Here is a 27398-nt window from a genome sequence, read left to right as displayed (position 1 = left end):
TCCAGGATGGGGTAGGCACCGGGAGGGGGGGGGGGGGGGGGGGGGGGGGGGGGAACACCCAGCACCAGGGCTTTGCACCCAAACCATGCAAGATTTCCCCTTGTTGCAGTGCCACGCTGCAGCACATCCCCCCTCTTCCTATGCCCACAGCTGTCTCCTGTGGGTCACAATCCTGCCATCACCTCCCTGCGTCCCATGTCACTGCTGGGGGCTGCAGCTCTGCTCCCAGCCCAGCGCAGCGGGATCTTGCATAACGCTGTGCTATAACACCCAGGCACTGCAGGCGGGTGAGGCGAGGACAGGGCTGCACCGTGCATTTCCTGGCGTGGGGAAGTTGACGTCAGCTTGTGCTCTTCTAACATCGAATTTCCTTACAAACACGAATTGCAAAGTTGGGGTGGGGGAGGACAGAGCACCCCCCACATCGTGCTGGTGGTACAGCCACTGGAAGGGCTCTGTTACAGAAACACCTCAGTGCTCTCTTCCTATGTTTATTATTGTATACGTTTTTTTTTTCTGTGCAAACAAACAAATGGAGCACTACGGCTGTGCACAACCCACTGCAGCCCCCCACAGCTGCTGCTTTTTAGGACTTTGGCTTTATCACAGGATCCTGCACGGGGTGCAGCTGTGTCAGTGAGGACCCCTCCCCGCAGCACTCACTACCTGGTGGAGCGAAATGCGAAGATTCGGGGGCAGGAAATGCCCTTGAGCAGAAGCTGGGATCACTGCGTCACAAATCGGGGTGCTGAGGGCCCGTAGAGCACCACCCAGGGCTGGGGATCCCTGGAAGGACACCGGGGGAACCTCCTGGAATGGGGCAGCTCCTGGGTGGGGGGTCTACCCCGGTTTGCAGGGTCCTGGGGTGGGAGTGGCCACGGCGACGTTGCTCGACCCCTCCAGAGGCTCTGCTCAAGGCTGGGGGAGCCCCGGAGCATTGCATGACTGGGGGACGGGGTGTGCCCGGGGCGGGGGAGATGGGGTACTGCATCGGGACGAAAAGCTCCGGGGGCACTGCACGCAGGGATGAGACGATCCCCCCGTGGTTATCGCACGGAGGTGAGATTACCCCCAGAGGCGTGACATGGAGCTGCTCCCTTCGGGGGCATTGCATGGAGGTGAGGACCCTCCCTAGGTCACCGCACAGGGATGAGATTTCCCCCAACCAGCCCCGGGAACATTACGAACGTCCTCCTCCACCCGACCCCGTTCCGCTGCTGCGGCCCCGGGCGGTGCGTGAGGAGGGCGGAGCTCCGCGGGAACGGAGCGGGCGGCGGGGCGGGAAAACGCACTGATTTGCATAACACTTCCACTCCAGCCAATGAAAAAGCTCTGCGGACGGTGTAGAGTGGACTGGCGGGCGAAACTACCAATGGAAGGTGAGCAGAGGGGCGGGGCGAAGCAACGGGGAGACCCGGCCGGCGCGGGCGCCCGGTGCCACTCCGAGCCGAGCGGTGGCGGAGCGCGGGCGGCTGCGGTGGGCAGGTGGGGCCGGGATGGCGCGAGGTGGGGTGGGATGGGATGGGATGGGATGGGATTGGATTGGATTGGATTGGATTGGGGGTGGGTGTTGGGACGAGCATCACGCGTGGGCTCGAGTGGTCCCCGACTCGTGCTGGCTGCGGAGTGCCCCAAGGAGGAGAGGGTGGAACCGAGCGTCACGCCCACGGAGGCGGAGGGGACACGGAGGGGGCGAGGGAGGGCCGCTGGGGGGGCACACATCCGTAGCGCTGTGCCTTGAGTTCGCTCTGCTCGTGGAATTGTGCTCGTTCCCACGGAGCAGTGCAGTGCATCCCTCACGGCAGAACCAGAGTCGAGACTAGGATTGGGGTTGAGATTAGGACTGAGATTAGGATCGGCATTGGGATTGGGCTCGGGACTGGGACCGGGATTAGGATTGGAATTGGGACTGGGATTAGGATTGGGATTAGGATCAGTATTAGGATTGGGATTGGGACCAGGATTACAATTGGGATGGGGACCAGGGCCCATGAGTACTGCAGTGTCTGAAGAGGGGATTTATGTCAGAAAATGAGGCTGCTGTGCTCAGATATAATGAGTTTCCTAATGGCATTGACCAAAAATACCCCTGAGTGCAGGCAGCAATGTGCGGTTTCGTTCAGGGTGGGTGCAGCAGCATGACCAAAGTAAATGGAGCATCTTGTTCAGATCCCACTGTTTCCTCTGTCTGTAGCAATGTGGGTCTCCCAAATCATCTGGATTTTGTGAGTGTTGGTTTTTTTTTGCACCCAACCCACAGCTGGCAGGATGTGCTTCTGTCACACCAGGTGTCCCCTGGCTGTCCTGAATTGTGGAAGTTACAGCCTGTAAGGGGTAACCCAGAGTTGAACCAAGTCAGTGTCCCCATGGTGCTGTGGCAGGGGATGCCCCGTGAGTCCTGAACCCCATCGTGTGACATTACACTGCCTTGGTGAGCCAGGATGGGGGAGAAGCAGGGAGAAAATATAGGGTGGGAGGAGGAAATTTGGGGCGGGAGGAGGAATATGGATTTCTGCGGAGGTGCTGGAGAAGTGATCGCTGGTGGAACCCTGGGAGGGAAAAGTGCACATGGTGGTGAGACAGTAGGGAGTGGCCCTGGATGTGGCCATGGTGTGACCCTGGAGGTGGTGCTGGAAGAGGCCTCAGTGATGGCTGTGGTTTGGCTCCAGAGGTGGCCGTGGTGTGGCCATAATATGGCCCTCGAGTGTGGCCCTGGCGTGACTCTGGAGGTGGCCACACGTGGGACCCGGTGCCAGGGAACCCGCAGGACATGGAATGCATGTTTCCTTGAGGTCCCCTCCCCTTGGGATGAGGAGGGACCTGGGACAGTTCCCTCTGAGCAGGAGGAGAGCAGCGCCGGAGATTTCTAGAAAGCAGACCCCAAACCCCCCCCTGTTCAGAACATCCCTGTGCTGCTATGCAATTAGGTGGGTTTTAATTGCAGCCATGCACAAGGAGAAAGCTCACCAGGAAGCTTTGAGTTGTTCCACCTGGATACCTGGTCCTGCCCATGTTTGTTAGTGCCTGGAGGGTAATTAGCTGTTGGATGAGCCCAGGGAGAAGCGGGCTCAAGTTTGGCCAATGCTTCCACCCCATTGTTCAGTGCTGATGAAGGCTTTGCTGAGCTCTGAGCTGTGCCACTGTTTTCCAGCTCATTTCCTTCTATGCTAATTTCCGCAGGGGTCTATACGCTGCAAGGAGGTGGGGAGATGCATTCCAAAAGCATCCCTGGGCACTTGCACAGCACCTCATGTCAATCTTTAGCCCCCGGCACAGGGAAAACACTGAGAAACACTGCCCAGATAGGAGCAGACCTGCTTAGGAGCTGCAGAAATTGGGGTAAGGTGCTGCTGGTGGTGTGTTCTGCAAAGTGGGGCATCTCCATTGCTCTGGGAAGGAGCTGCTCACAAACAGTAGTGCTGCTCATGGAGAATTACCCTAATTAAAGGTAGTCCCATTTCAAGGATTTTTTAAAATTTGCATTAGTTGCTTAATTAAATAAAACCAGCCCTAGGCAGTGTCATCTTGGTTGCCAATAGCATTGTTTCTGGCCTTCATCCCACGTGCCAGTGAGAGGCAGCACAGTGTATACTGTTGGTGTGTACACCACTGGTTTGTGCATACTGCTACATGGTTGCATATGTGTCATTGTGCGCACATGGGGTATGCGTATATGTTCATAGGTAGCTGTGCACATTGTGCATGCACATATAGTTGTGCACATTTGCATGCACATGTGGCTCAGCAGAGGTCCTCAGAACCTGCTCTTGCAGAAACTTCCATGCATCCAACTGCACCTTCACCTGAACACTGCTTTGTGCAGGCAGAGGTTGGGGTGTGTGACCCGTGCAGGTGTGCAGGGCTCTTGGTGTGCATGGATTGACGTGTTGGGATTTCATGCTCTGCTCTCAAAATGCTGTTGAGGATGCTAAGTGATGAAATAGAGTCTACCGATTACTGGGGAGCTGCTGCAGTTGAGGCTCACCTGGCCAAAACAGACCGGTGCATTGCAGAAAGCCCTCTGTTACAAGCGGCGAGATGCCCTTATAAAAATCTAATGTTCCTTTCCAGATTTATCCAGGATAAAACACTAACTTGGAAAAGAACTGGCATACAAGAAATCCCTTGCTTGCTCCATGCTGTACTGATGTGTGCTTCTTGTGTGTGGGGATGCAGAGCAGCAGGGACGCAGTAGCAGAGCCCAGTTAAGTTTGCTCCGTGGCCTGCAGGCTGTGTTTTGGTGTGCAAACAGGAGCAAATCTGTTCTGCTTTTTTCAGCCTGGAAGGAAACGAGACCACGTTGCCCTCTGTTGTGTGAGCAGCGCTGAGCTCATGGCAGCACTTGCTGCCTAGGGAGCAGAGATTTATATGTTGCATTGGTGTATCCATTGATGTGCATACCACTTACTCTTTTTTGAGTCATGTTATATAGGTTTTACACACATTCTATCATCTGTCTATGATATATACAGTTACAAGAGGGATGTGTGGTCTCCCTGCTCCTTGCTGCCACCACGCTCTGTCTTGGTTTTGCAGCCCCTGGGGCACAAAGCTGAGCTGCACTGACTTGCAAAGCCGTGGCAGCTGCATGTAGCACTGGGTATTCCTTGCAAGCACAGGAGTTGGCATTTGCTTTGATAAAAGATGCCCTGGAGCAGCACCTGGTGTGTCACTCAGTGCTGTTGGGGGTGTTCTTTCCACCCTCTTGCATTGCAACACTTTGCGCAGTATTTATTAGAGAAAACCGTTTGCTCGGTGAGAGGGATGCGAAACTGCAGCGTGGTGAGGAGACACACTTACAGCGTGTCCTTTGTCTCCATATGGGGTAGCATTTAGGAACAGTGGGGTCCCACCTGGGGCTGTCTGCATGCCAAGCTGGGACCCTCCCTACCCTCCTGCCAACACCCCTCCCCCCAGCTCCTGCCAACCTTCAGGAGAGACCCTGCAAAGTTTCCAGTTGTAGCCGGAAAGTTCCCAGTATTGTGATTTCTAGGAAATGCAGCCTGGGATGGCAGCAGAATGAGGTCCTGTCCTTAGCCCCAGGTCAGACCTTGGCTGCCCCTTTCATTGTTGGGAATGAACAGCTGGTTTGTATGGGGCAGGTTTTGGTGCGGTTCTGCTATCCAGTGCGGTCCTGGGGTGTTGCTCTTGGAGGGTTTGTGTCCAGGTGCTGAAGTCTCTGGGTTTGTCTTGGTTTTAAAACATGTTTATTATAACTCTTAAGTTACACATGTACATTGAAATGACGTGAAGCTGCCCCGTTGTAGACATGTCACAGTCAGGAGCCCTGTAACTGCTTTCCCATTGTGCCCACATGCACACAGATCCCTCCTGGCCCTGCAGCCTCTGGTATGTGGCTCCCAGCAGGGAGTCACTGCTTCAGGGCACAGCTTTGGAGGATGAAGGTGATGCTGGAGCTGGCCGATCATTCCGGCCTCGGACGGCACCAGCCCTGGCGCAGAGCAGAGCTCAGGGAGCAGCAGCCTTCCTCCGATGGATTGCTTCCTGTTAATCATTCTGGATCCCTGCCAGCCTTCCCTGGCTGTGCTTGTGCCTCCACAAGGCTGGAGATGAGCAGAAGCAGAGCCACCTTCTCTGTTTTGGTAGACAAAGGTTCCTGGGCTCTGTCCCAATACGCAGTGGTCCTGTGGGCTGCATCCCTCCCACTGCTGCTGACGCAGGGCAATTGCCCCCCCACTCCTCCCCGTGCCTTGGCCAGCTGCCCTGGATAGCTGCACTAATTGCTTACATAGAAAAATAACGAGGAGGATGCGTGTGGTGTATTTTTAGATATCTCTTGGTGGGTTTTGGTGACTGACGATACAGAGCTGGCATCTCCCGAGCCATCCTCTGTGCCCCTGTGGTGACGCTTGATGCACCCAGGGAATCTCTGCTCCAGCAGGCTTTGGAAGGCTCGCTGTTCTTTGTGCACATAGGTGGGGATGACCTGAGCTCCATGGGGTCTTGCTGTATTTCTGCTGTACGATGTGCTGGTGGTGGCTGCAGCCAGGAGCACGTGGGCTGGATGCAGGGCACCTTAGAGGAGGAGGTGGGACGCTGACGGACGGCTGCAGGATGGGTCATTCAGCTGAAAGCAACATAGAAATACTCCTGAGCTTCCCAACTGCCCTGTTTGCACCAGTGCTCTTAGTGCTTTTAGGGGTTGCTATCCAAAATCTCTGCAGAGCAGGGGAAGTGGAGCAGATGCAGCATCTCATTAAGCATTGCCCCAGAGACTGTTATAATGGGTCACTGCAGCGGCAGTTCCCTTCTTTCTCTGTTCACTCCTTCCACGTGGAGCCCTTTGTGTCTCGCTGGTTTCCTGTGCTGGGGAGGCTGGAGTTGGGTTTGTCCTGCTCAGCCCAGGCGCACCAGGCGCAGTTGTTCTCGCTGTGTGACTGATCTGCCTCGGGAGCTGAAAACATCCTTTCTTTGCTGTTTATGAAGCCTCGAATGGATGATTTCTCCTGCTGGTTGGCGTCAGCTTCCACACCAAAGGCTGTGGGAAAGTTTCGCAATTACACTGACTTTTATAGATCTGTTTTATGTTTCAAAACCCATTGCTTTCTATTTCTGTGTCGTATGGTTCCTTGACTACGTGTTGCACAGTAGTGTAGCTACCAAAACAAGTCGTCCCATCTGAAGGAAATCATCAGGAAATTGTTTTTTTCCTCAACCTGAAGCAGTTATGTTCTCACCGGGCAGCGTTTGTCCAGCTCTGCCACGGATGAAAGCCGTGGTTGTCCATCTCCGTGGCGAGGCACACAGCAGCCTACGCAGAGTTCTGGTGCTTGGCTGCATGGCTTTGCACCGTGTCCTTGCAGTGCTTCCCCATGCAAACTGCACTGTGTTCTGCTTGTATTTTGTTTCAGCAAAATGTTCACTGCCACCGGTGTGGGCATGGTCTGCTGGCTGCGGCACACTCCTCTCCTGCACAGTTGTTGCTTCGGGCAACGCTTTGCCCCAGAAATCCACTTCTTGCAGTCTTCCAGCAGATTTTCCGTGTTGGAATTCTGTTGGTGCTGGGTTTGCATTGCCATGCTTTGCCTGTGGATCTTCCCATTGGGATGAGATTGTGTGGTAACCCACAGCCTCAGTGCTGACCAGGAGCCTCAGCACCTTTTGGGGTATTTTTGGGCAAGAGGAACGATGCATGCCTGGGTTTGGGCCATTCACTGAAGAATAATGCAGCCTCTGATGGAACAGGAAGTCATTCCTTGTGGAAAATAATCCTCATCAGTGTGTGGTGTAGCTCGAAGCACAGCGTTTTGCATACTTTCAGACAACATGTCAGAGAGGCTGAGTTGAGGGAAGGAAGAGCTCTGAGGGCTCTGCTTTTCTCCTCTGAGCATCTCAGCTTTACCACTGCTCGCGGTGTCTGGTGAAAAAGGTGCCTGGGGTCTCTTTGGTGGTTTTTCTTGCTCCTTAGGCTGAAGGCCAGCATCCCTTTGGGGCTGCAGTCCTGCTGGTGGAGCATCCCCACAGAAGGCCCCAGTGGGTTGGGTGCAGCCAACAGCGCTGAGCTCCTGTGTTATGCTGTGCACTGGGAGCCCCTTGGCTGGCACGCGTTGACCTGTCAGCATGTTTTGTTGGTAAAACCCTTTCTGGGGGACTCTCTGTAGCAATGTGAGAGGACCCAGGGGTGAGAGCTACCAGGGCATGACTGTCTCCGTCGTGGTGGCACAGCGTGGATCTGGCCACCAGGGCAGCTCGGTGCCTGCTGCCGGAGCTGCGTGTGCTTGTGGTTCAGCAGCGCTGAGCTTGGGTGGCCCCTGGGAAGGGATTTTCCGCTCTGCATGCTTGAGATGTTCTCTAAACTTCCTGCACGGCCAGCAGCACTGGGGCTCTGTAGTTCTTAACCCTTTCCCCCTCCTTCTGCCCCTCTATCCTCTCCCTAGCTGTGCTGCTCCTGCCCAGGCACGATGACGACTGATGAGGCCACCAAGCCTGAGGGTGAGGTGCAGGCGGCTGCGCTGGCGGAGCGCGGGGAGGACATCACACCTACCCGTGACCGCGGCGTGCTGAAGGTGAGTGGGATCTGCGGTTGTGGCCCTGTGTTCCTGGTGTGACCCTCGGGGCTCTTTGGAGCATCGAAGGAGGGAACGAACGCACTGCACACAGGTTCAGTCTGCTGAATGAATTTCACTGCTATTGTGTTTCTAATCAGATTATTAGCCTCAAATCCACAAAGCATTTTTGTGTGTGACTCACAGATGTTAGAAAGAGCGCATTACTTAGGTCATGCAGTCTGCTTTGCAGCTCCTGGTTCTCATTGGGGGCCATTTCTGGATAGTTCTGCTTACCAGCACTTGCTCTTCTCCAGCTGAATAGGACCTTCCCTCTAATAATAGCATCCTCCCCTGTTGGGAACTGCTTGTTCCAGGCTGTAGCAATATAAAAGAAAAAAAAAAAGCGTTGACAAGAAGTGAGGAGTGAAGCAGCACACAGCCATGAGTAAAGTCCCGTGTAGCGGGAACTGCGCTGGTGTGGGGCTGGGTTTTAGGAATGGGGAATCAGGTGGCTTGCCTACAGCCTTCCCCTGTGTTAGGGCAGCATTGTGGGAGGGGGTTTATATGTGTACACACACCTGTTTTTTTTATAATGGATATATGTACATCCTAAGCTCACCACAGCCTCCTTCCTGTGGGCGGGTTCTCTCTGTAGATCATCAAGAGACCCGGGAACGAGGATGAGTCCCCTATGATTGGCGACAAGGTGTATGTGCACTACAAGGGCAAGCTGGCCAATGGCAAGAAGTTTGACTCCAGCCGTGACCGCAATGAGCCCTTCATCTTCAGCCTGGGCAAGGGTAAGGGGACAGGGGGTTCCCGTGTCCCCATGGGACTAAGGAACAGCTTTTTGAGGTCCCCCTCTTGTGCGGTTTTTCTGTTTTGGGTTCCTTCCTGATGCCCACCTCTCTCCCAGGCCAGGTGATCAAGGCATGGGACATCGGGGTTGCTACCATGAAGAAGGGTGAGGTCTGCTACTTGCTGTGCAAACCGGAGTACGCCTACGGGGCTGCTGGCAGTGCCCCTAAAATCCCCTCCAATGCCACCCTCTTTTTCGAGGCAAGTACAGGGCTGGGAGATCTCTCTGCTTTCTGCCTTGCCAGCCAGCTCTGAGAAAGAGGGGAAAAAAAAAAACCAAACAAACAAAAAACCAGCTTGCATTCCTGAAACGTGTCCCTCTGCTCCAGGAACCAATGCCAGTGTTTTTTCAGCAATGTGTGTCTGAGCTGAGAGTCTGCAGTGGGGAGCAGTCCCGCGGGGAGAGCTGGCACAGCCAGGCTGTGCAAAGGCACGCGAGCGGGGAAGCAGCTTGGGAACACCTCCAGGGGTTAAAAATCTGCTCCTTTGCTCCCCGTGCACCTCCCAGCCACGATTGCGCTCTGCCCTGCAGGATTAATAAACTCTGTTTTACTGTTACTTTGTGCTGCACTTCAGGTACTGGATGTGGCCCAATTTCTAATAAATTGGGTGTATTATGCTGTGGCTTGGAGCTGGCTTTTATGGGCAACTTCTGCTTGTCAGCTGAGCACCAATTTAGTTTGCTTGGCTCTCTGGCTTGGGGATGAACTGTTGCTTTGTGAATTTTCTGTTGTTTTTCTCCTCTCCTTCCTCTCCACCCACAGTTCTGCCTACCTTCCCTTTAATCCTTTAGATCGAGCTGCTTGATTTCAAAGGCGAGGACCTGTTTGAGGATGGAGGGATCATCCGGAGGATCAAGAGGAAAGGAGAAGGCTATTCCAACCCCAACGAAGGTGCTACAGTGGAAAGTGAGTACTGGGTTGAGAGCTGCCTGTGGCACAGCATGTGACGGCTGTTCCAGAACTGCTGGCTCGGAGGGTTTTACTGGAAAACCTTGAACTGCAGGAGCAGCCAGCTGGGGATGGAGCGACCACTCAACGAGCCCGCACTCCGTTTCTCCAGTCCCTATGGGGTCTTGGGGTCAGCCCCTTCCTTTTTGTTTGCTACTCCCTTGTCCCTGAGTGGCTCCAGGATGTGGTTGTATCCAGAACCGGTGTGGTGGATGCTGAAAACTCAGGCTGTGATTTGGATTGCTGAGGTTTTCACTTGGTGTGCAGCTTGCCGGGTGCTTGGGGCACATCTTTTTGTCCAGAGGAGGAGGCAGCAGCCTCTCTGGTCTCCTTGTTGCAATGCTTATTGCTGTTTTGGTGGTTTCCATTGCATCTGCTGCAGCATGGCCCTTTTCCTTCCCACATGGTCAGAGGACAGCTTCAAACTTCTGGTCACAGCTGATGGGGGGTGAATTAACACAAAAGGGGTCTGTGGAGTCAGTGTGGTCTGAAGTGCATTGCAAGCTCATTCTATCTAGCTCCTCGCTCCCTCTCTGTGAGTGGGATAGAGTGATTCTGGCCGTGTTAATGGAGCAGACATCTTACCCAGGTGAGGAGAGCCAGGCTTTATTTTTCTCCTCCTGAGAACAACTCAGCCATAGAAGTGGAGCTTACGTGCCATCTGCATAAGGCATCTAGTTTCTTATCCCCATTCCAGAGCTCCTGTTCGTTCAAGAGGGTCCAATTAACTTCCATTAGCAAAGGTGAAATTAGATCTGAACTCATAAAACTCACTGTCTGTTCCTCTCACTGACTTTTTTAAGATGTTCTTGTCTCATGCTGATCTATCTGCCTGTCACATGGCCGGACCCTGCCAGGGGTAGGGTTTCAAGCTGCCTTCCCTGTCTCTGAGGTTAACCTGAGAAACAGGCTGAACAGAATGACAACCGGCCCCATTCCCTCCTGCTTTTTTAGTGCTGTTTTTTATTTTAACCAAAGGGGCTGAGGGCTGAGCACACGTGGCTGGAGAGCAGAGCAGAGCCATGCTGTCCCAGCTGCTTTTCCCTTTGCTCAGAGGCAATGACAACATGGTTGCTCAGAGCAGGATGGAGATAGGCTAGGGAAAATACTGTGAGCAGTCGCTGCTCCAAAAGGACACACGAACTGGAGCTCTGTGTGGGGCCGCGTTTCTGGGGGCTCTGCACCTCAAAGCTGACTTGCTCCTATTTCAAGTGGATGCTCGGTTCCAAGTGAACAGAGAGAACAGGAGCACAGTCAGGATAATAGAGATGAATGCCCTCGGAGGCAGTGCTGCTTAATGGCGCTGCCCAGAGCAGGAGCACTGCGCCAGTGTGGCTGCGGGTCCTTTGCACCAACCTGCAGCATGGGGCTGGAGACCATAAATACATCCCAATGAGAAAAGATGCGAGGGAGCAGTGAGCCAACCTGGCGGCCTTGCAGGGAAACGTTTTGGGTGCAGAGAGGCTTTTTATTTTCCAAATGCATTGCTGTTTACCTTGGAGTGCTTTGCTCGGGGCTGGTTTGCAAGGGCGCCCAGCAGCAGAGGTGGGACCCCAAGGAGCAGCCTTGGTTTATGGGAGTGCACAGGCACCTCTGTGTCCTTCACCTTGCTCCCCACTAAACCCTGCATCAGGGATAACCCCCAGGTGCCCGAAACCTCTGTTTGAACCATGCTGGAGGAGCATGTGCACTAACCAGGGCGAGCACCTCCAGGCTGGAGTTTCATAAGCAGTTCTCTAGGTTTGAGTTTTACAGTTTGCAGTAATTTGCAGTTCCGGTTCCTAAAACACGGGCTGCAGTCAAAATCCTGCATTCCAGCTTTTGTTACAACCTTTCCCCACCCCCTCCCCCTCCTCTCCATTTTAATCTGAGTACAAATTGCTGTCAGCACATCAAGTTCATGTGCCAGCCGCACTCGGTACACTGTGTTCTGAGCTCTTCAAAAACAAAATCGCTGCAGGCACCGGGAGAACAATAAGTCAGCACTGCAGCTGAAGGGATGTGCAGAGCCCGGCGGGGGCTTTGCTTGCTGTAATCCAAGAGCAACCACAGCCAGCTGACCTGCTTCAGATAGCGCTGAAATGCTCCTGGAAGCCGGAGCAGAGATTTCCCCGTTGCTAGTGTGCAATTAGAATGGAAGGAAAACTCTTCTGCTTCTCTTGAAGCGAGGGCTGGGAGCTCATGTTCTTCTGGGCATCCTGCTGTGAGGAGGACTTGTGGGATCACTGCTGTGTCCTGCTGGTGACAGGTGACCCAGGAATCCGCAGTGCCATGTGCTTGATGCAGGGCCAGGGATGACGGGTGCAGAAAACACAAGCAGGGACAGCAAGAAGTCATGAGGTTGGTGGGCTGCTTGTGCTTTAGGCTGAATGTTCTGTTTTCCCAAGGAGATCAGCAGGGTTTAGCCCTGGAGCAGACTTGCAGGAGGGTTTTCCATCGTGCAGCTAGCTGCACAAAGCAGGGCGCTGTCCTGGGCAGCGCATCAATGAATGGCCAAAACATCCCCACTTAGAAAAGGGGTTAACTTCTTCCCAAGGCTCTCATCTCTCCCCACTTTATCAGCATTTATATTGGCAATAGAAACCCTTCTGGCTTCTCAGCAGTGTGCATGCAAGAAGCTCATGTCCATCCATCCATGCTGTTGGGTTCTGCTGCAACGAGCAGCTGCAACATCCTTAAGCACTTTTGGCAGTATTAATGCCTAACCACGATGTTTTTTTCCCCTGTTGAAGGCTTTTGGGGAGTTTTCCTGCAGTAGGTAGGAGTGTCTTATGAGATTGCTTTTACTTCGTTTGCTTTGAGTGCAGGGAACACCCACTGTCCCCTAAGCACACACCATCCTCAGGATTGAATAAATGAGGAGCGATCTCAGAGTGGAAATCATGCCAGGAGCACCAGGTGGCAAATTTGCCAGGTCTGCTGTCCGCCCTGCTGCACCCCTGCCAGCTCCATGGACTGGAACAGTGTGCTTATTGGTTGAGGATGAAAAAAATAAACATTTATCTTGTACTTTCAGTTCAGTAGAGACAGGAGAACATGGCCTTGTTTTTGAGGTGTAAGGTGAGTGTATAGTACTGTATAGGAGATCTGTAATCACTGTGATAAACTCCGCATGGAAGTGTGCCAGGAGAAGTATCCAATTCCAGTAAGGCTGACTCGTGCGGTGCGGCACAAGAGGAACATATTAGTCATAATGTTTATCTGTTGTCTGGTCCTTTGCTGGGATGAGATACGGCTGCACTGCTTTTTAGCAATGCCCTCCAAGCCCTCTCACCCCTCTCTGCTCACTGTCTCCCCTGGTGCTTCCGGGGCTTTGGCTCAGCTGGGGGGAGGTGGTGGGGATTTTGGGGTCTTGTGGTGGATGTGGTCATTGTGGTGGATGTGGTCAATGTGGAATTGCCCCAACTTTGCTCCCACTTCCTTAAGTGCCACCTATATGCAAAATCTCTTGGAAAATGGTTTATGGGGAGCCACAGGGCTTGGGGTGTGCACAGTGCTGGCTGCCCGCGGTCTTCACTCTGTCCCACAGTTCACCTGGAGGGGTTCTGTGGTGGAACTCGCTTTGACTGCAAGGATGTGAAGTTTGTGGTGGGCGAAGGGGAGGACCATGACATCCCTATTGGCATCGACAAAGCACTGGAGAAGATGCAGAGGGGAGAGCACTGCATCCTCTACCTGGGGCCACGGTAAGGGATCCTGTGCCCATGCTGCTTGGTGCAGGGTTGAAACTTCCAACAGTGGAGGCCGTTAGAGCATTTGTAAAAATGCAAATGCGCCAACAGAACTTCTCCAGGATATGTTAGATTCACCACCAGGGACTGCCAGAGGGGTAAGTGGGAGGCAGGGACTTGAAAGGGGCTTTATCCAGCTGTTGGGGCTTAGGAAATCACCATTCCTTGTCCTGGCACATGATGAAAGCTGTGTAAAGCCAGGTCTGCTGCACCTGTGTGCATCTGGAGATACACATGTGTAATGCATCATATGCTGCAGTGTATCTTTGCTTCTGGAGGATAATAGCGCTCTAACCCAACAGTGTTAGCATGGAGCCAATTGTGAGAACAGTGAGCAACTTGGATATGTGCTTGCTAAAATGAAGATATAGGGGTTTTACCTTTCCTCCTGCTTTTTAAAGATGTTGGTTGATGAGGGGGGGTATTTAGGAGGAGGATTGGCAGAGTTAGCAGGGGAAGGATGGGGCTGGGGGGAGGCTGGTCCAGGGGAGAGGTTGTAGGTGCTGCTGAATTCCCCCTGAGAGCTGCTTGCTTCCTCCCTGCAGATACGGCTTCGGCGAGGCAGGGAAACCCAAGTATGGCATTCAGGCGAACGCTGAGCTGGTGTACGAGGTCACACTGAAAAGCTTTGAGAAGGTGAGGGCAGGACCCCCCTGCACTCCCCACGCTGCACTCACCCTTTGTCCCTGGCGTGGCTGTGCCACGGCCCCTGCTGAAGTGAAGACGTCAGCAAGGATCACTGTGTTCTTAATTTGTTCTTGTGTGTTGGTTTGTTTCATTTTTCTGGCCCAGCTCCAAGGCTGGTTCTCTTATTTGTTCCTAACCTTGTTCCTTTTGTACTTTTTTTTTTTTTTTCCTATCTCCTTGGGCTGCACAGAAAAAAAGTATTAAGTTTTGTGTCTTGACAGGGGAGGGTTGGGGTGAGTGCTGGGGGGGCCAGGGCCGGGGACTGGGGACAGCACAGGGATGGGGCAGGTGCTGCTGGGTCCCTAACCTTGGCTGGAACAGGGATGGCACCAAGACCCTCTGCTTGCCCTATGCTGGGGAGAGATCTTCCCATTTTTATTTTTTTATTTTAATTTTATGTTTGTTATTTAAAAAAAATCTTTTGGGGGTTTATTTTATGCTGGGATTTTTTCATTCTGTGAGTTTGCAATGGGTGTACTGCAGCAGACAAACCGTGCTGTATTGCTGGGCTCAGAGTACTTCCCATTCCTGCAGTGGTTACTCTGCACCCCAGGCGTGCGCTTTGTATGCTCCATCAACGTTTCCTATTCCCTATCCTCTCCACTCCCTCAAATTCAGCACTCTGTCCTGTGCAAGACCACCCTCCTGAGCCCCACTCTACTAAAGAGAAATCCTTCAAAGCCTCCTGGGGCTGCCTGGATTGTGGCATCCCATTAATTTTGCTCTTCCTTACCACTTCCTAAGGGTATGCATGCAGGAGGGGCTGGTGTTTGGAGTTGCATAGTGTGTTGATCTGGCACTACTCCCACCATGCAATTGTTGCTGTGCCTTGCGGTGGTGGCTCTGAGCATTTCTTTGCAGGCCAAAGAGTCATGGGAGATGGACACCAAAGAGAAGCTGGAGCAGGCTGCCATCGTTAAGGAGAAGGGGACAATGTACTTCAAGGTTTGTGATACGTGGGGCAGGAGCAGGGAGCTGTGCTTCTGGGTGCTTGGAGCAAGTCCTCGTTCACCTCACTGGGTCTTCAAGGGGCAAAAGTGTCAGAAATGTCCCCTCCCCAAAAGTGCCAGTCCTCTGCCAGTTTCTCTCCCTGTGTAACAAATATACTCCATGGGCAACGCAACTGGGGCCATGCAGCCCCATCTAGTTCTGCCTGCCCAGCTGCTCGCTGTCCTCAGCAGGTCCACTGTGTTTCTGAGCCTGGGTTCATAAAATGGAATCACAGAACCATGGAATAATTGGGTTGGAAGAGAACTTAAAGATCATAGAACTATGGAATGGTTGGGTCAGAAGGGCCTTCACAGCCCCCCAAGCCCTTCACACCCCCTCCACCCCCCAGTTCAGGCTGCCCAAGGTCCTGTCCATGGCCTGGGGCACCACCAGGGATGGGGCGCCCACAGATCTGGGCAGAAGTACCAGAGCCTCACTGCCCTCTGGGTAAAGAACTCTGCCCTAACATCAAACCTAAACCTCCCCTCTTTTAGTTTTAAAGCCTTCCCCGTGTCCTGTCTTTGCTCCATCTCAGGAAGGCAAATACCTGCAGGCAGTGATTCAGTATGGGAAGATTGTGTCCTGGCTGGAGATGGAGTATGGCTTGTCGGAGAAGGAGTCAAAAGCCTCTGATTCTTTCCTGCTGGCTGCCTTCCTCAACCTGGCCATGTGCTACCTGAAGCTGCGCGAGTACACCAAAGCTGTTGAGTGCTGTGATAAGGTATGGGAGCACAACTTTTGTTTTACTCTTCCTTCCTTCCTTATTCAGTTTGTCTTTGCACAGGCAGTGTTTTCCAAAGGGCACTGTGTTGGTGGCATTGAGGACACTTAATTATTTTATAAAAGGCTCATTCAGAATTGTTTGAGTTGGAAGGGACCTTTGAAGGCCATCTGGTCCCACTCCCTGCAGTGCACAGTGATACCCACAGCTCCATCAGGTGCTCAGAGCCCCGTCCAGCCCTGACCTTGGGTGTCCTCAGAATTAGGCATCCACCAAAATTTAAGAACCTTGCCTCTGGTTCTTTGTTGCATGAGGCTTGCTGCCTTAACCCAAATGGAAGTTACTGATGAGATGCATCTGTGGCTCTCAGGAAGCTTTCGCTATAAGGAAATAATGTGAAGCTGGGACAAAAACCTGCTGTATCCATAGCAAACACGCTCCTGAGGGTTGCTGGGCTCTGGAGAACTCTGTGCTTGCAGGCGCTGGGGCTGGACCAGGACAACGAGAAGGGCTTGTACCGGCGGGGCGAGGCCCGGCTGCTGATGAATGAGTTCGAGCTGGCAAAATGTGACTTTCAGAAAGTGCTGGAGGTGAACCCACAGAACAAAGCAGCCAGGTCGCAGATCTCCATCTGCCAGAAGAAGACAAAGGAGCACAACGAGCGGGACAGGAGGATCTACGCCAACATGTTTGCCAAGTTTGCTGAGAGGGATGCGAAGGTTTGTCGTGCTTGGGGTCAGGTTTGGGATGCTCAGCAGGATGATGGGGCTGAAATGGAGCAAATGGAGACTGGGTCAAAGATAGAGGTCTGGATGGCAGCTATAGGTCATGCATGGGTTCATAGAATTTTAGAACCACCAGGGTTGGATAAGACCTACAAGATCATCCAGTCCAACCTTCTACCTATCACCAATATTTTCCGCTAAACCAAGTCCCTCAGTACCACACCTAGATGTTTCTTGAACACCTCCAGGGTCAGTCTCCACCACTTCCCTGGGCAGCCCTTTCCAACACCTGACTACTCTCTTGGAGAAGTATTTCCTAACGTCCAACCTAAATGTCCCCTGGCGCAACTGGAGGCCATGAGGGTCCTATAGGGGCTGCAGCTATAGGTCTATATGGGCTGTGGCTGTAGTTCACTTATGGGCTGCAGCTGTAGGGCTGAAGGGGCGGCAGTGGTAGGCTGTGTGTGGGCTGACAGAGCAGCATGGGAGGAGCCCCTTTGTTCTTGCTCTGTTGCACACAGAAGCTGCTGTCAGGTGCTCAGTTGTCGATTAAAGTATTTAGGATGTGGGCTCATGACAACTGACAACAGATTTGGTGTTTGTGCTCCAGGTGCTGTCCCCTGCCTGTGGCGGCTGATGAGTTGGGTAAAGCAAAATGTCAGCCGCTCGCTGGCAAGGCTGGAGGGAGTTTGAGACATGATAGTTTGGATTTCCTGAATCATGTAACCCAGCGCTCTGCTCCTCTGTTTATACAAGAGATCACTTTCTCATAATAGGCTCTTATCCAAAATTCCTTCAAACAAAACCAATGCACAGTGTACCGTAACAGGAGAGGACGACTTTGCAGTCTGTGTGGGTCATTTTTGGTATAATCTCTTCTGAACCAGTGTCTGAAAATGAGGCGGTGGAATATACGAATGCAGTGGGCAGGGAGCAGCTGTGGCCCAGCACCCGGAGGTGGGCAGGGAGCGGGGCTATGCTCAGCTGCTGGCTGCACTGGGGCTGCAGGATGTTGTCCTGCACCTGGGGGTCTGGCTGCAGCTATAGGTCTCTGTGGCATGCAGCTATAGGTTGTTGTGTATGGGCTGCACCAATAGATTGTGTTTGGGGTGCAGCTATAGGTCAGGTATGGGCTGTGGTTATGGATCTATGTGGGGTGCAGCTATTTAGGTCTATGTAGGGTGTGGCTATAGGTCTGCATGAGCTGCAGCTATAGGTTGTGTATGGGATGCAGCTATAGGTCTGTATGGGCTGCAGCTATGCTTATGTATGGGTTGTAGCTGTAAGTCTGCATGAGATGCAACTCTAGGTCGTGTATGGGCTGCATCTGTACTGTGTGTATGAACTGCAGCTATATCTTCATGTATAGATCACAGGTATTGCCCAGCACATGGGCTGCCGCTCCATAGCCCAGCGTTCCTGTTTCTCACTCTGTGCTCCATGTGCTCTCTTTCAGGAAGCAGCCAGCAAGACCAGGGTAGAAAAAGAGTCAGCAACAGCAGCATGTGATGAAGGCAAAGAGACAGAGGGGCACGTATGATGGAGGGAGTGGCAGAAGGACAAGCCTCCTGCCCTCAGCCTGTACCAAGAACTTTGCCAGGGCTCAGGACCTGCTGGTGTTTCCTTGTAAAGTTTGTTCCGGTTTGTGTGATTGTGGAAGCAAAAGTGCCTCGCAGAGATCAGACCAGCCCAGTGCTGCTGCCGGCTGCGAGCAGTTGGATGGTGTGGGACCACCGCCAGTGGAACAACCACCTTCATAGGCGTGGGGGACAAAGAAATCAAAGCTGGAACTCCCAGCTTCAGGAGGCTCACCTTGCTCTATGTTCTCCGGGAGGAGCTCGGATGTGGGAGCACTGCAGCAGGATGCCAGCAAGCCTTCCTCCTGCACTGCCTTCTTCTTCCTTTTCCTCCTTGCTGTGAGGCTGGGGGGCTGCAGCAGGGTGTCAGACCCCGCTGTGCTCACTGGTTGTGTTCCCTATTCCCTTTGGCCACAGCAGAGCTGTGGGCTTGAATTTTTTGACAGAAGTTTTGTGGCATGGTGAAGGCCCATAGGAACAAAAATAAATTAATGTAAAAAAGGAAAAAAAAAAAAGAGAGAAGCAGAGGTCAGGGAGCAAAGGGGAGGTTCTGATGGAGCCAGTGCTGCACAATGCCATCCTCTGGCCCTGTGGGAGGGATGTGGGCTCTGCCTGCAGAGAACAGCTTTCAGTTTTTTATTTTTACTGTCTGGTCTTTGTAATACCCCTTTGGAAGCTGGAAAATAAAGAACTGAAAAAAAAAAAGTTAAAACAATAAAAACGTGCTTCTCTGCTCCATCTCAGTGGGAATGCAGCAGTTCGAGTGTTATGGAGTTACTGCTGTGCTCTAGGCCTGGTCCTGCTTTGTGATGCTGCTTTGGGTCTTGCTTTGTGATGCTGCTTTGGGGTGCTACTCTGGGGAGCCACTTTGGGATCCTGCTTTGAGGTGCCACTTTGGGGTCTCAGCACTGGAGTCTTCCCAGCCTAGGGGGTTTGTCTTGATGCCTTTATTTGTTGAGCATCACCATTTGGGAGATTTGGGAATGGTGCTTTGGGATCATCACTTGTCCCAGGTCTGGTGCGGGGGTGAAAAGCTGAATGGAAGTGATGGCTCTGCAAAAAAAGTGTTTTGTTTTTGCAAGCAGGGCAAAGAAGTCACTTTGGGTCAGCTAAAGTCATGTTTCTCTTAGGAAACGACTCTGGCTTGCTCCACAGAAACTTGCAACCCTGGCTACGCGGCAGGAGGGTGGCAGTGCTGAGTGCACCATGGCTCAGGGTGCTCCTCTCTGCGTGGGGTGTGCAGTGTCCAAATGCCACCTAGTGGCACTGGGTGCTGCAGGGAGCAAGGCTTCAATGGGTTGGTGCTGCAGTGGGATTGTGTTGAGTAAGGAATAGTTTTGATGCTGCAGTGATGTTGAGTTGGGTAAGCAATAAGTCCAGCAGGGATCCTTGGGTTTTCTGTGCAAACCAACCCAAATCCTGTGTATCTATCTCCGACACTGGGTGAGAAAAAGGAGGCAAACCACAAACAAGCCCCCAGGTTCCCTTTTACTGGGATTACCGCAACAGCTGTCACTCTCCCTGCAGGGCTGGCCAGCCCTGAAATCCTATTACTGAGTTTCAAGAGAAATAAAAAGTTAATCGTCTCCTCTGCGCGCTCCTCCTGCACTGCTGGCACCGCCGCTGAGGTTGCACCCATGGAACTAGCTCTGATCCTATAGGGGCTGCAGAGATGCCACTACAGACGGAGATCCTGCGGGAGGTGTGGGCCACCGACAGGTGAGATCCTTTTTTCTCCCTTTTCCATTTAATGGTTTGTCTTACTGTTATTCTGTTGCTTTTTTTTTTTTTCTTTTGGATGGTCAGTGTCATGGTGCTTGGTGGCTTGCAATGGGAAAAGCATTAATTAGGGCACATTCCCCCTGGTTAAACTCACTGCCATCAGCCCTGACCAAAGCAGAGCCCAGCCTGTGTTTGGCCCTGTTGGGATATGGGGAAGCCACTTTCGAGAACTGCTATTCCTTTTGGCTCACGGCCACCAAAAAATAACCTTTCAAGCCATTCCAATGGGGCCAGCCCTCACCTGTCTGCTTCCTCTGCCCCACAGCCCCAGCGAGGAGCCAAACAGTCCTCAGCAGCAGCGGCCAAAGCAGGTGAGGAGAAATCCTTCTGTGGGCTGAGGATGGGGGCACCCCCTGGCCCACATTGTGGTGGGAGTGGAGTGGGGTTGGTGCTCAGCCCTGGGTGAGTGCAGGCGTTTGTGGGACCCCACTCTGCTTCTGACTTGTGCGTCCTTCCCAAGCCTATCTCCATCCCATCAGATGGGGTCTCAGCTCCTAATTAGTGCTTTAATTAAGCCTTTCACCTGTCACACTTTCCAAGCTGTGACCCCTTCTAGTGGCGGCTGCATTTTGGGGCAGCCATTTGGGACAGCCCCTGACAGAGGGGTCTCTGCAGCAACCTGAGTACTCTGCTGTAATTAGCAGGCTTAGTTAAGTAATGAAGTGAAGGGCCGTCCTGCCCCTGTGCTGCTTAAGGGATTAAAAGAGAGAAGGAGCTTTTTTGTACCCAGCTGATGGTATGGAAGAATTTGGGATTTGCAGCCCCACCATGAGACCCTGAGGGATATGCAGTGGGAGATGGCAGTGGATTAGTGCTGTGGGGCTGATCCATCCTTTTGTGGTGCTGAGGTGCTGGGAGCTCTGCCTGGGAAGGACCCCCCAAAGCAAATCTCTGGCAAAGGGGGGAATGCTTTGCACCCAGATGTGATCTGTGCTGATGCAATCAGTGCTGCGTCACTCCTGGGGGACCCCGACCAGGTGCCCTCTCCCCTGATGTCCCCTGCCTGGTACTGAACCACATGCTCTGCATTTGGTAAATCAGCATTATTTATAGCCCAGGGTAAAGAGGATTAGGTGTGCTGCCTCTAATCCTCTGCTTCTTCCTGCCCTGCTTCTGCTGACCTCGATCCCTGCAGCTCTGGTGTCCCCAGCCTGTCTGGGCACATGGCCTTCAATCTCCACCCCACAGTCGGGTTTCCATAGGAAACACACATGGGTGAGAAGAGCCGGGGGAGTTTCTCATCCCCACGTCCCCTGTGTATCCCTTGTGGCTCCCATATGGTGGTATGGCATCATGTCCCCCATCCCCTGGGCTGGCACTATGTGGTATTGCTACCCTCCGATCTCTCTGCTAATGGCCCTTTTTCCCTCCTGCCATCCCTCTGTGGGTCGGCCCCATGGTAAGTTGCTAACATAACAGTGCAGTGCGTCCCTTGCAAGAGCTTTTGCAAGAACGATGCAAGAGCTGCCATGCTCTTACAGCATCCCTTTCCAAAATGCACCAGTGTGCTCCAGTTGCTGTAAGAGCAGATGCTGAACCATGGCACGGTCTCTGCAGCATCATCTGTGGGGCAGAAGCTGAAAAAGAAGCGGCAGGAGCCAGCAGCAGAGCCCGAAGCCAAACCACGACGGCTGCGGGTGAAGAAGCCGAGTGAGCCCAGGGGTACCGAGGAGCCCCATGGCCCAGTGCAGGGTGAGCAGCCTAGGGGGGCCCTCTGCCAGCTCCCGTTCTCCCCAAAGCTTATTTCCCCTGCACCCATGGTGCTCTTAGTCACAAGGGCTCTTGAAATGCGCAGGGGTGAAGAAGGTGGGGAAGAAGAAGGAGAAAGGAGAGGAGGAGGGTGATAAGGACCCCAGTTCCAAACCCCTCCGGGAGCCTCGGAAGAAGAAGGAGAGCTTGGCACCACATGTGGCTGAAGGCCCAAAGAAGCAGCAAGGTGAGGAGACATGACAGGCAGCAGCCATCCCTCCATGGGCACCAGTTTACAGCATGGTACAACCACATTCCCTTATGTACCATGTGTCCCCATGCACCACGTGCCCCCACGAACCACATCCCCATGCATCATGTCCCCAAGTGGTTTGTCCCCACTGCCCACCCCACTCGTATCCATAGCCACTCTGCATCCCCTCAGGGTGCTTTTTGCCCCCAAATCAGCCAAACACATCCAAGAAGGATGGGGATACTTCAGCCCCATGCCCCATGTCCCCACTCACCACATCCCTATGTCCATGCTACCAATATCTGCAGGAACCCTGCACACCCCTGTGGTTATTTCTGTCCCCAAATCAGCCTGATGCATGAAAGATGGGGACCCCTCAGATCCATGTGGGTCCCTCCGTGCCTTGTGTGCCACCACCATCTCTCTGCTGTGTCCCACTGGGCAGAGGCAGGTGAGGAGGATGAGGAGGACGAGGAAGATGAGATGGAGATTAAAGATCCTCCCAAAAAGCTGAAGAAGAAACTGACCAAAGAACCACCCTCAGGGGAGAAGAAGCTGAAAGCAAAGGGTGAATACATGGGGGTGGCACTGCCCCAGCCCACTGTCACCACGTGACCACTGTCACTGCCTGTCCCTGGTCTGGCCCTCCAGGTGACAAAAGCAATGCTGACAGCAAAGCCAAATCCACCAAAAGCACCAAGAAGGAGCCAACATCCATGTTCCAGGTGAATGGGGAGAAGAAAGAGAAGAAGAGCAAAAAGAAAGGTATGAGGTGAGGGGGGTTGGCGTCCTCGTCCAGCAACACCCATGCTGTGTGATGATGTCCCCGTGTTCCCATAACCCTGTGTCCCCATGCACCATTTTTCCATATCCCCATGTCTCCATGTCCCCACATCCCTGTGCCCTCCAGCTGCCACTGGCAGTGATGAGGAGGATGACTCCGATGCCAGCACCAAACCTATCCGATCGGGTAAGAAGAATCCAGCATCACTCTTCCAGACCGGTGGGGACCCTCCCAGGGAGAGGAAAACCAGGAAGAAAGGTGGGAGCAGGGTTGGGGAGCTCCAGTGTATGGGGGGCCTGGCTATGGACCATTATTACCGATGTGTTGGCATTCCCTCCTGTCTACAGCCCCTAAAACAGCAGAGAGCGAAGAGGAGACCTTGGAGACACAGCAGAAGAACTCCAACAAGAAGGGCAAAGGGAAGAAATCTAAGAAGGTAAGGTGGGAAAATACTAGAGACATCCATAGGGTGGGTCAGGAGCATCCCCTGGGGTAGGTCTGCATGGCCGTACTGTCCCCAGAGCCAAATCCTGGGGGCACGTGGTGTGTAAGGAGCTGGGAGATGGCAGTAAATGGCACAGGGCTTGGGATCCCCCAAAAAAGTTGTGATGTGACCCTGCAGAAGGAGGAGAGGCCGCTGTCACCCGTCATCGAGGTGGACAACCTGGAGAAGTTTGTGCTGTCCCCAGCGCCACAGGGGGTGACCATCAAGTGCCGGGTGACGCGGGACAAGAGGGGTATGGACCGGGGCCTGTACCCCACCTACTACCTGCACCTGGATAATGACAAAAAGGTGAGCAGGCCAGGGGGGCTGGAGACCCATGGGAACACCCAAGGAGTGCACCCACGCAGTTTTTAGGGGATGCCTATGTGCACCCCACTATGGCCCCCCCATTGGGTTACTCCTGTTCCATTTCTCTTTGAAAATGCCAGTGTTGGTGCATGGTATGATGCCAGAGAGGTAATGCTCATGCCACGCATCGGGACACTGATAGTGTTTTGGGGCCCAGCTGTGCCACAGTAGTGCTGGTGATAGGTCAGTGGTTGGATTTGCTGATCTTAGTGGTCTCTTCCAACCTTAATGATTCTGTGATTCTATTTAGGGACATGACTTAGTGGCCATGGTGGGGATGGGTTGATGGTTGAACTGGATAATCTTAGAGGTCACTTCCAACCTTAATGGCTCGATGACTTTATGACTTGCACAACATCACAGCCGTGTCCCCATTGCACGATGCAATGTGCAGAGGGTATGGCGAGGTGACAGCCCCGTCCTGGCCCCATCATGCCCCCAGGTCTTCCTGCTTGCTGGGAGGAAGCGTAAGAAGAGCAAAACCTCCAACTACCTCATCTCCATTGACCCCACGGACCTGTCACGAGGTGGGGAGAACTTCATTGGGAAGCTGAGGTGGGTACCACCAACTTTTGCACATCAAATGTGCAATGGGAGTGGGATCAGTGCAAAAGGGGAGGCTCTGGATGGTGGAATCTGGTGTGTGATGGTGATGCTGGTGGCACCAAATTTTGTCTTGATGCTGCAGGTCCAACCTGATGGGGACCAAGTTCACCGTGTTCGACAATGGTGCTAACCCTGATCGGGCCAGCGCCGATTGGTCCAATGTGCGGCAGGAACTGTCGGCTGTAGTTTATGTAAGAGTTCCCCTCAGTAGGGACTGAGGGATTCCCAACCTGCACCCTTTTGCTGGGGCATCACTTTGGGGCTGCAGAGCCACGCAGTGAGGCTGCAGCCCACAGCAGTCGCTTGTTTTATGAATGGGGCATCTGTTGCAGGAGACCAATGTGCTGGGGTTCAAAGGGCCTCGGAAGATGACAGTCATCATCCCTGGGATGAACTCAGACAACGAGCGGGTGCCCATCCGGCCCCGAAATGTGAGTCAGACAGCCGAGGATCAAATGAGGATGGAGCCAGCAAGCCCTCTGGGCTGGGTTTTATGGGGTTCACTTGAGGTTCACCTGGTTGGGGCATCCCTCAGTCTTGAGGCACCTCTGTGGGAGGTGGAGGTGTACTGTTGGTCTCTTCCCAGCCATGTCCTCCTTCGGAGTTGTGTGTTCCAGAGCACCCAGGGGACAGCATCCCACTGTGCGCCAAGTCTCACCCCCTTTGCCCTCCCCAGGACAATGACGGGCTGCTCATGAGGTGGCAGAACAAGAACATGGACAACATTATCGAGCTGCACAACAAAGCGCCGGTGTGGAATGACGAGACCCAGTCCTACGTCCTCAACTTCCACGGCCGTGTCACCCACGCCTCCGTCAAAAACTTCCAGATTGTGCATGGCAGCGACCGTAAGCGGAGGGATACGGTGCGGGGGGCACTTGGCTGACTCCCAGCACCCATTTTGCTGTGTTTATTTCTTGCCCAACTGCTCTGGGGCTTCCCTGCGTTCTGGTCCGGCAGAGGGAGCACGTGGGTCGTGCATAGTCATGCAAAATAGGGCATGACTCGATCCTGCAGGGTGCTGAGCCCCACAGCACTTCAGCATCTCTGCCAGCACACGCCCCATGTGCCCTCCCCATATACACATCTTTGGTGTGCGTCATGCCTTAGGGATGGTCCCTCAGGCTGACCCTTTGGGGTGATGGACACAGGATCCGGATGTGGCTCAGGGGTACATTTGTACCCCCGTTGCCAGCGGCACTGCCTGCCCCACAGCAAAGCAGACACAGCCCCAATGGCAAGTGTCCCGGCATGGGGCAGTGTTCAGCCCCTCGTCACCTGTCCCGCGCAGTCAGAAGCCATCGGCACCCGCGGGTGTTGAGTTACAGGACAGAAAAAAACCTGTCAGGGGCCCCTGGTTATTTTTACAGATTTCCTGCCACCCGTGCTCTGGTAACAGCGAGTGTCCCATGGGGGGCAGTGGGCTCTGGTTCCCAGGGGCAGGGTGCTGGGGGGACCCAGAGTGCCATGTCTCCTCTGAGGTGCAATGGGAAAACACTGCTTTTTGGTTAATTGAGCTGCAGTGCAGTGCAGTGCAGCAGCAGCTGGTGCATGAGCTGGGCATGGGTGCCTTCTTCGCAGTGCTGCTTGGAAAGGGGAGGTGTGGGTGTGGGAGCCGTCCAAACCACTCCAATGTGCTCTCCACTCTGTCCTGCAGCTGATTACATTGTGATGCAGTTTGGACGTGTGGCAGATGATGCCTTCACCATGGACTACAACTACCCACTGTGCGCCGTGCAAGCCTTTGCCATCGCTCTCTCCAGCTTTGATGGGAAGCTGGCCTGCGAGTAGCTCCACGCTACTCCACGCTGTCCCCATCCGCTCCCCCAGTTCCTGTGTCTGACACTGCTCCACTGGGCACCACTCCACTGGGCACCACTCCGTCAAGCACCGTTCTGTTGAACGCTGCTTGTCTGGCTGTGGACACCTTCCCTGGGTACTGGTCACTTGTCTCAGGCAGAAGACAGAGTTAAACCTGGAATATGTCTCTTTTTTAGCTTCTGTTTTGTATTTTGTAGCACAGTCTTTAAACAAGAAGAGGGTGTGTGATCTCCTTTTGGTTGCCATTCTCTGTATCCATGCCCAAGGTTACCCCCAGCCGCCAGCAGCACCCAATGCCTGATTTCATTTAAGAACTGTGAACAGGCACAGTGCTGTTTCTTGGAGACCAGGAGCCCTTACACCAGCCCAGTGGTGAAAAAACACCAAGACACATTGGGTTGTCCCAAAATGCCAGCCTAGTGATACTCCTCCTTTTTCCAAATGCTGCATGGCTTTGGGCTTCATGAATCATCACTGCACTGGGGGCAGATGGAGCCATGTGGGTGCATGGATGGCCCCATCCCTTACCCACATGGGAGAGCTGGAAGGAGAAAAAACTGCTGCAGTTTAGGGCCAGCATCTGGCTAGGTACGGCCAGCAAATGTGAGGGAAAGCCAGAGCTTGCTGCCCAAATCCAGCTGCCAACCACACATTTGTTTGGGACTGGGAAAGGAGTAGCTGATGGTTGAGGGTTGCCTCCATCTGCACTTGTCTCAGTTTCCTGTGCATTGGTGGGAGCCAGGAAGCCAAAGCACAGTAAGGAAGTGGGGTTAGGTACTGGGATCCCCAAAGTGCACCCTTCTCAGAGCATTGCTGTTCTCTGGGAGTTCCTCCCTCTGACAACCCCAAACATTTTTTCAAATATTACTTGCAATTTCCCCAAATTCCCAGCCTGGGCTGCAGCCAAAGGGAGCAAAAAGCAGCACTGTGTTGGAGACACAATGCCATCCCATCCCAAACCCATTGCCATTGGGTTGGAAGCCATGCCATCCCATCCCAAACCCATCACTGCTGAGTGGGAGACGCAATGCCATCCCATCCCAAACTCATCACTGCTGGGTTGGAGACACAACGCCATCCCATCCCAGACCCATTGCCATCAGCAGTGAGCCTAATGTGCAAGCGCTGCATGCACAGCCCACAGCAATTACAGCTTCAGCCGCCTTCCCCAAATCACTTACACAAATCCTCCTAACCCAAACCAACTGCAGCATAAGAAGCAAATGAAAGCAATTTAATAGGGTGCTGGATGTTCAGCCCCTTTGTTTGCGCTGGCTGTTAACACCAGAGGAGATGAAGAATCAAGGCAGTTGCAATGTGTATCTACTTTGGCCGATGGAAAGTGTGACAGATGCTCAGGCA

General features: G+C 53.4%; 2 protein-coding genes across 9 annotated transcripts; both read left to right on the top strand.

Moving 5' to 3' along the window:
- Positions 1-381: 381 nt before the first annotated feature.
- Positions 382-18986, top strand: FKBP5 (FK506 binding protein 5). 6 transcript variants are annotated; one of them, XM_040652750.2, is made up of 12 exons: positions 1440-1485; positions 3181-3339; positions 7899-8027; positions 8665-8809; positions 8926-9068; positions 9661-9775; positions 13347-13503; positions 14094-14184; positions 15097-15180; positions 15761-15946; positions 16426-16665; positions 18128-18986. In XM_040652750.2, the coding sequence occupies exons 3-12, from the start codon at positions 7923-7925 to the stop codon at positions 18209-18211; spliced, it is 1350 nt and encodes a 449-aa protein (XP_040508684.1). In that variant the 5' UTR covers positions 1440-1485; positions 3181-3339; positions 7899-7922; the 3' UTR covers positions 18212-18986.
- TULP1 (tubby like protein 1) lies at positions 18436-26268 on the top strand. Of its 3 annotated transcripts, none has more exons than XM_040652794.2 (13): positions 18436-19967; positions 20296-21722; positions 21826-21966; positions 22418-22540; positions 22624-22737; positions 22883-23014; positions 23104-23192; positions 23379-23549; positions 24052-24164; positions 24298-24406; positions 24548-24646; positions 24892-25063; positions 25873-26268. In XM_040652794.2, exons 2-13 carry the CDS (start codon positions 21560-21562, stop codon positions 26004-26006), a joined length of 1560 nt encoding a protein of 519 aa, XP_040508728.1. In that variant the 5' UTR covers positions 18436-19967; positions 20296-21559; the 3' UTR covers positions 26007-26268. The 3 variants fall into 3 exon arrangements, with proteins under 3 accessions (XP_040508728.1, XP_040508727.1, XP_046760122.1); XM_040652793.2 differs by having other exon boundaries at positions 18436-20341; positions 21588-21722; XM_046904166.1 differs by lacking the exons at positions 18436-19967; positions 20296-21722 and having other exon boundaries at positions 21910-22540.
- The last annotated feature ends 1130 nt before the right edge of the window (positions 26269-27398 follow it).

Source organism: Gallus gallus, chromosome 26 (assembly GCF_016699485.2).
Source record: "Gallus gallus isolate bGalGal1 chromosome 26, bGalGal1.mat.broiler.GRCg7b, whole genome shotgun sequence".
In the NCBI taxonomy this organism is placed as follows: Eukaryota; Metazoa; Chordata; class Aves; order Galliformes; family Phasianidae; genus Gallus; species Gallus gallus.
This window is presented reverse-complemented; position numbering and strand designations above follow the sequence as displayed.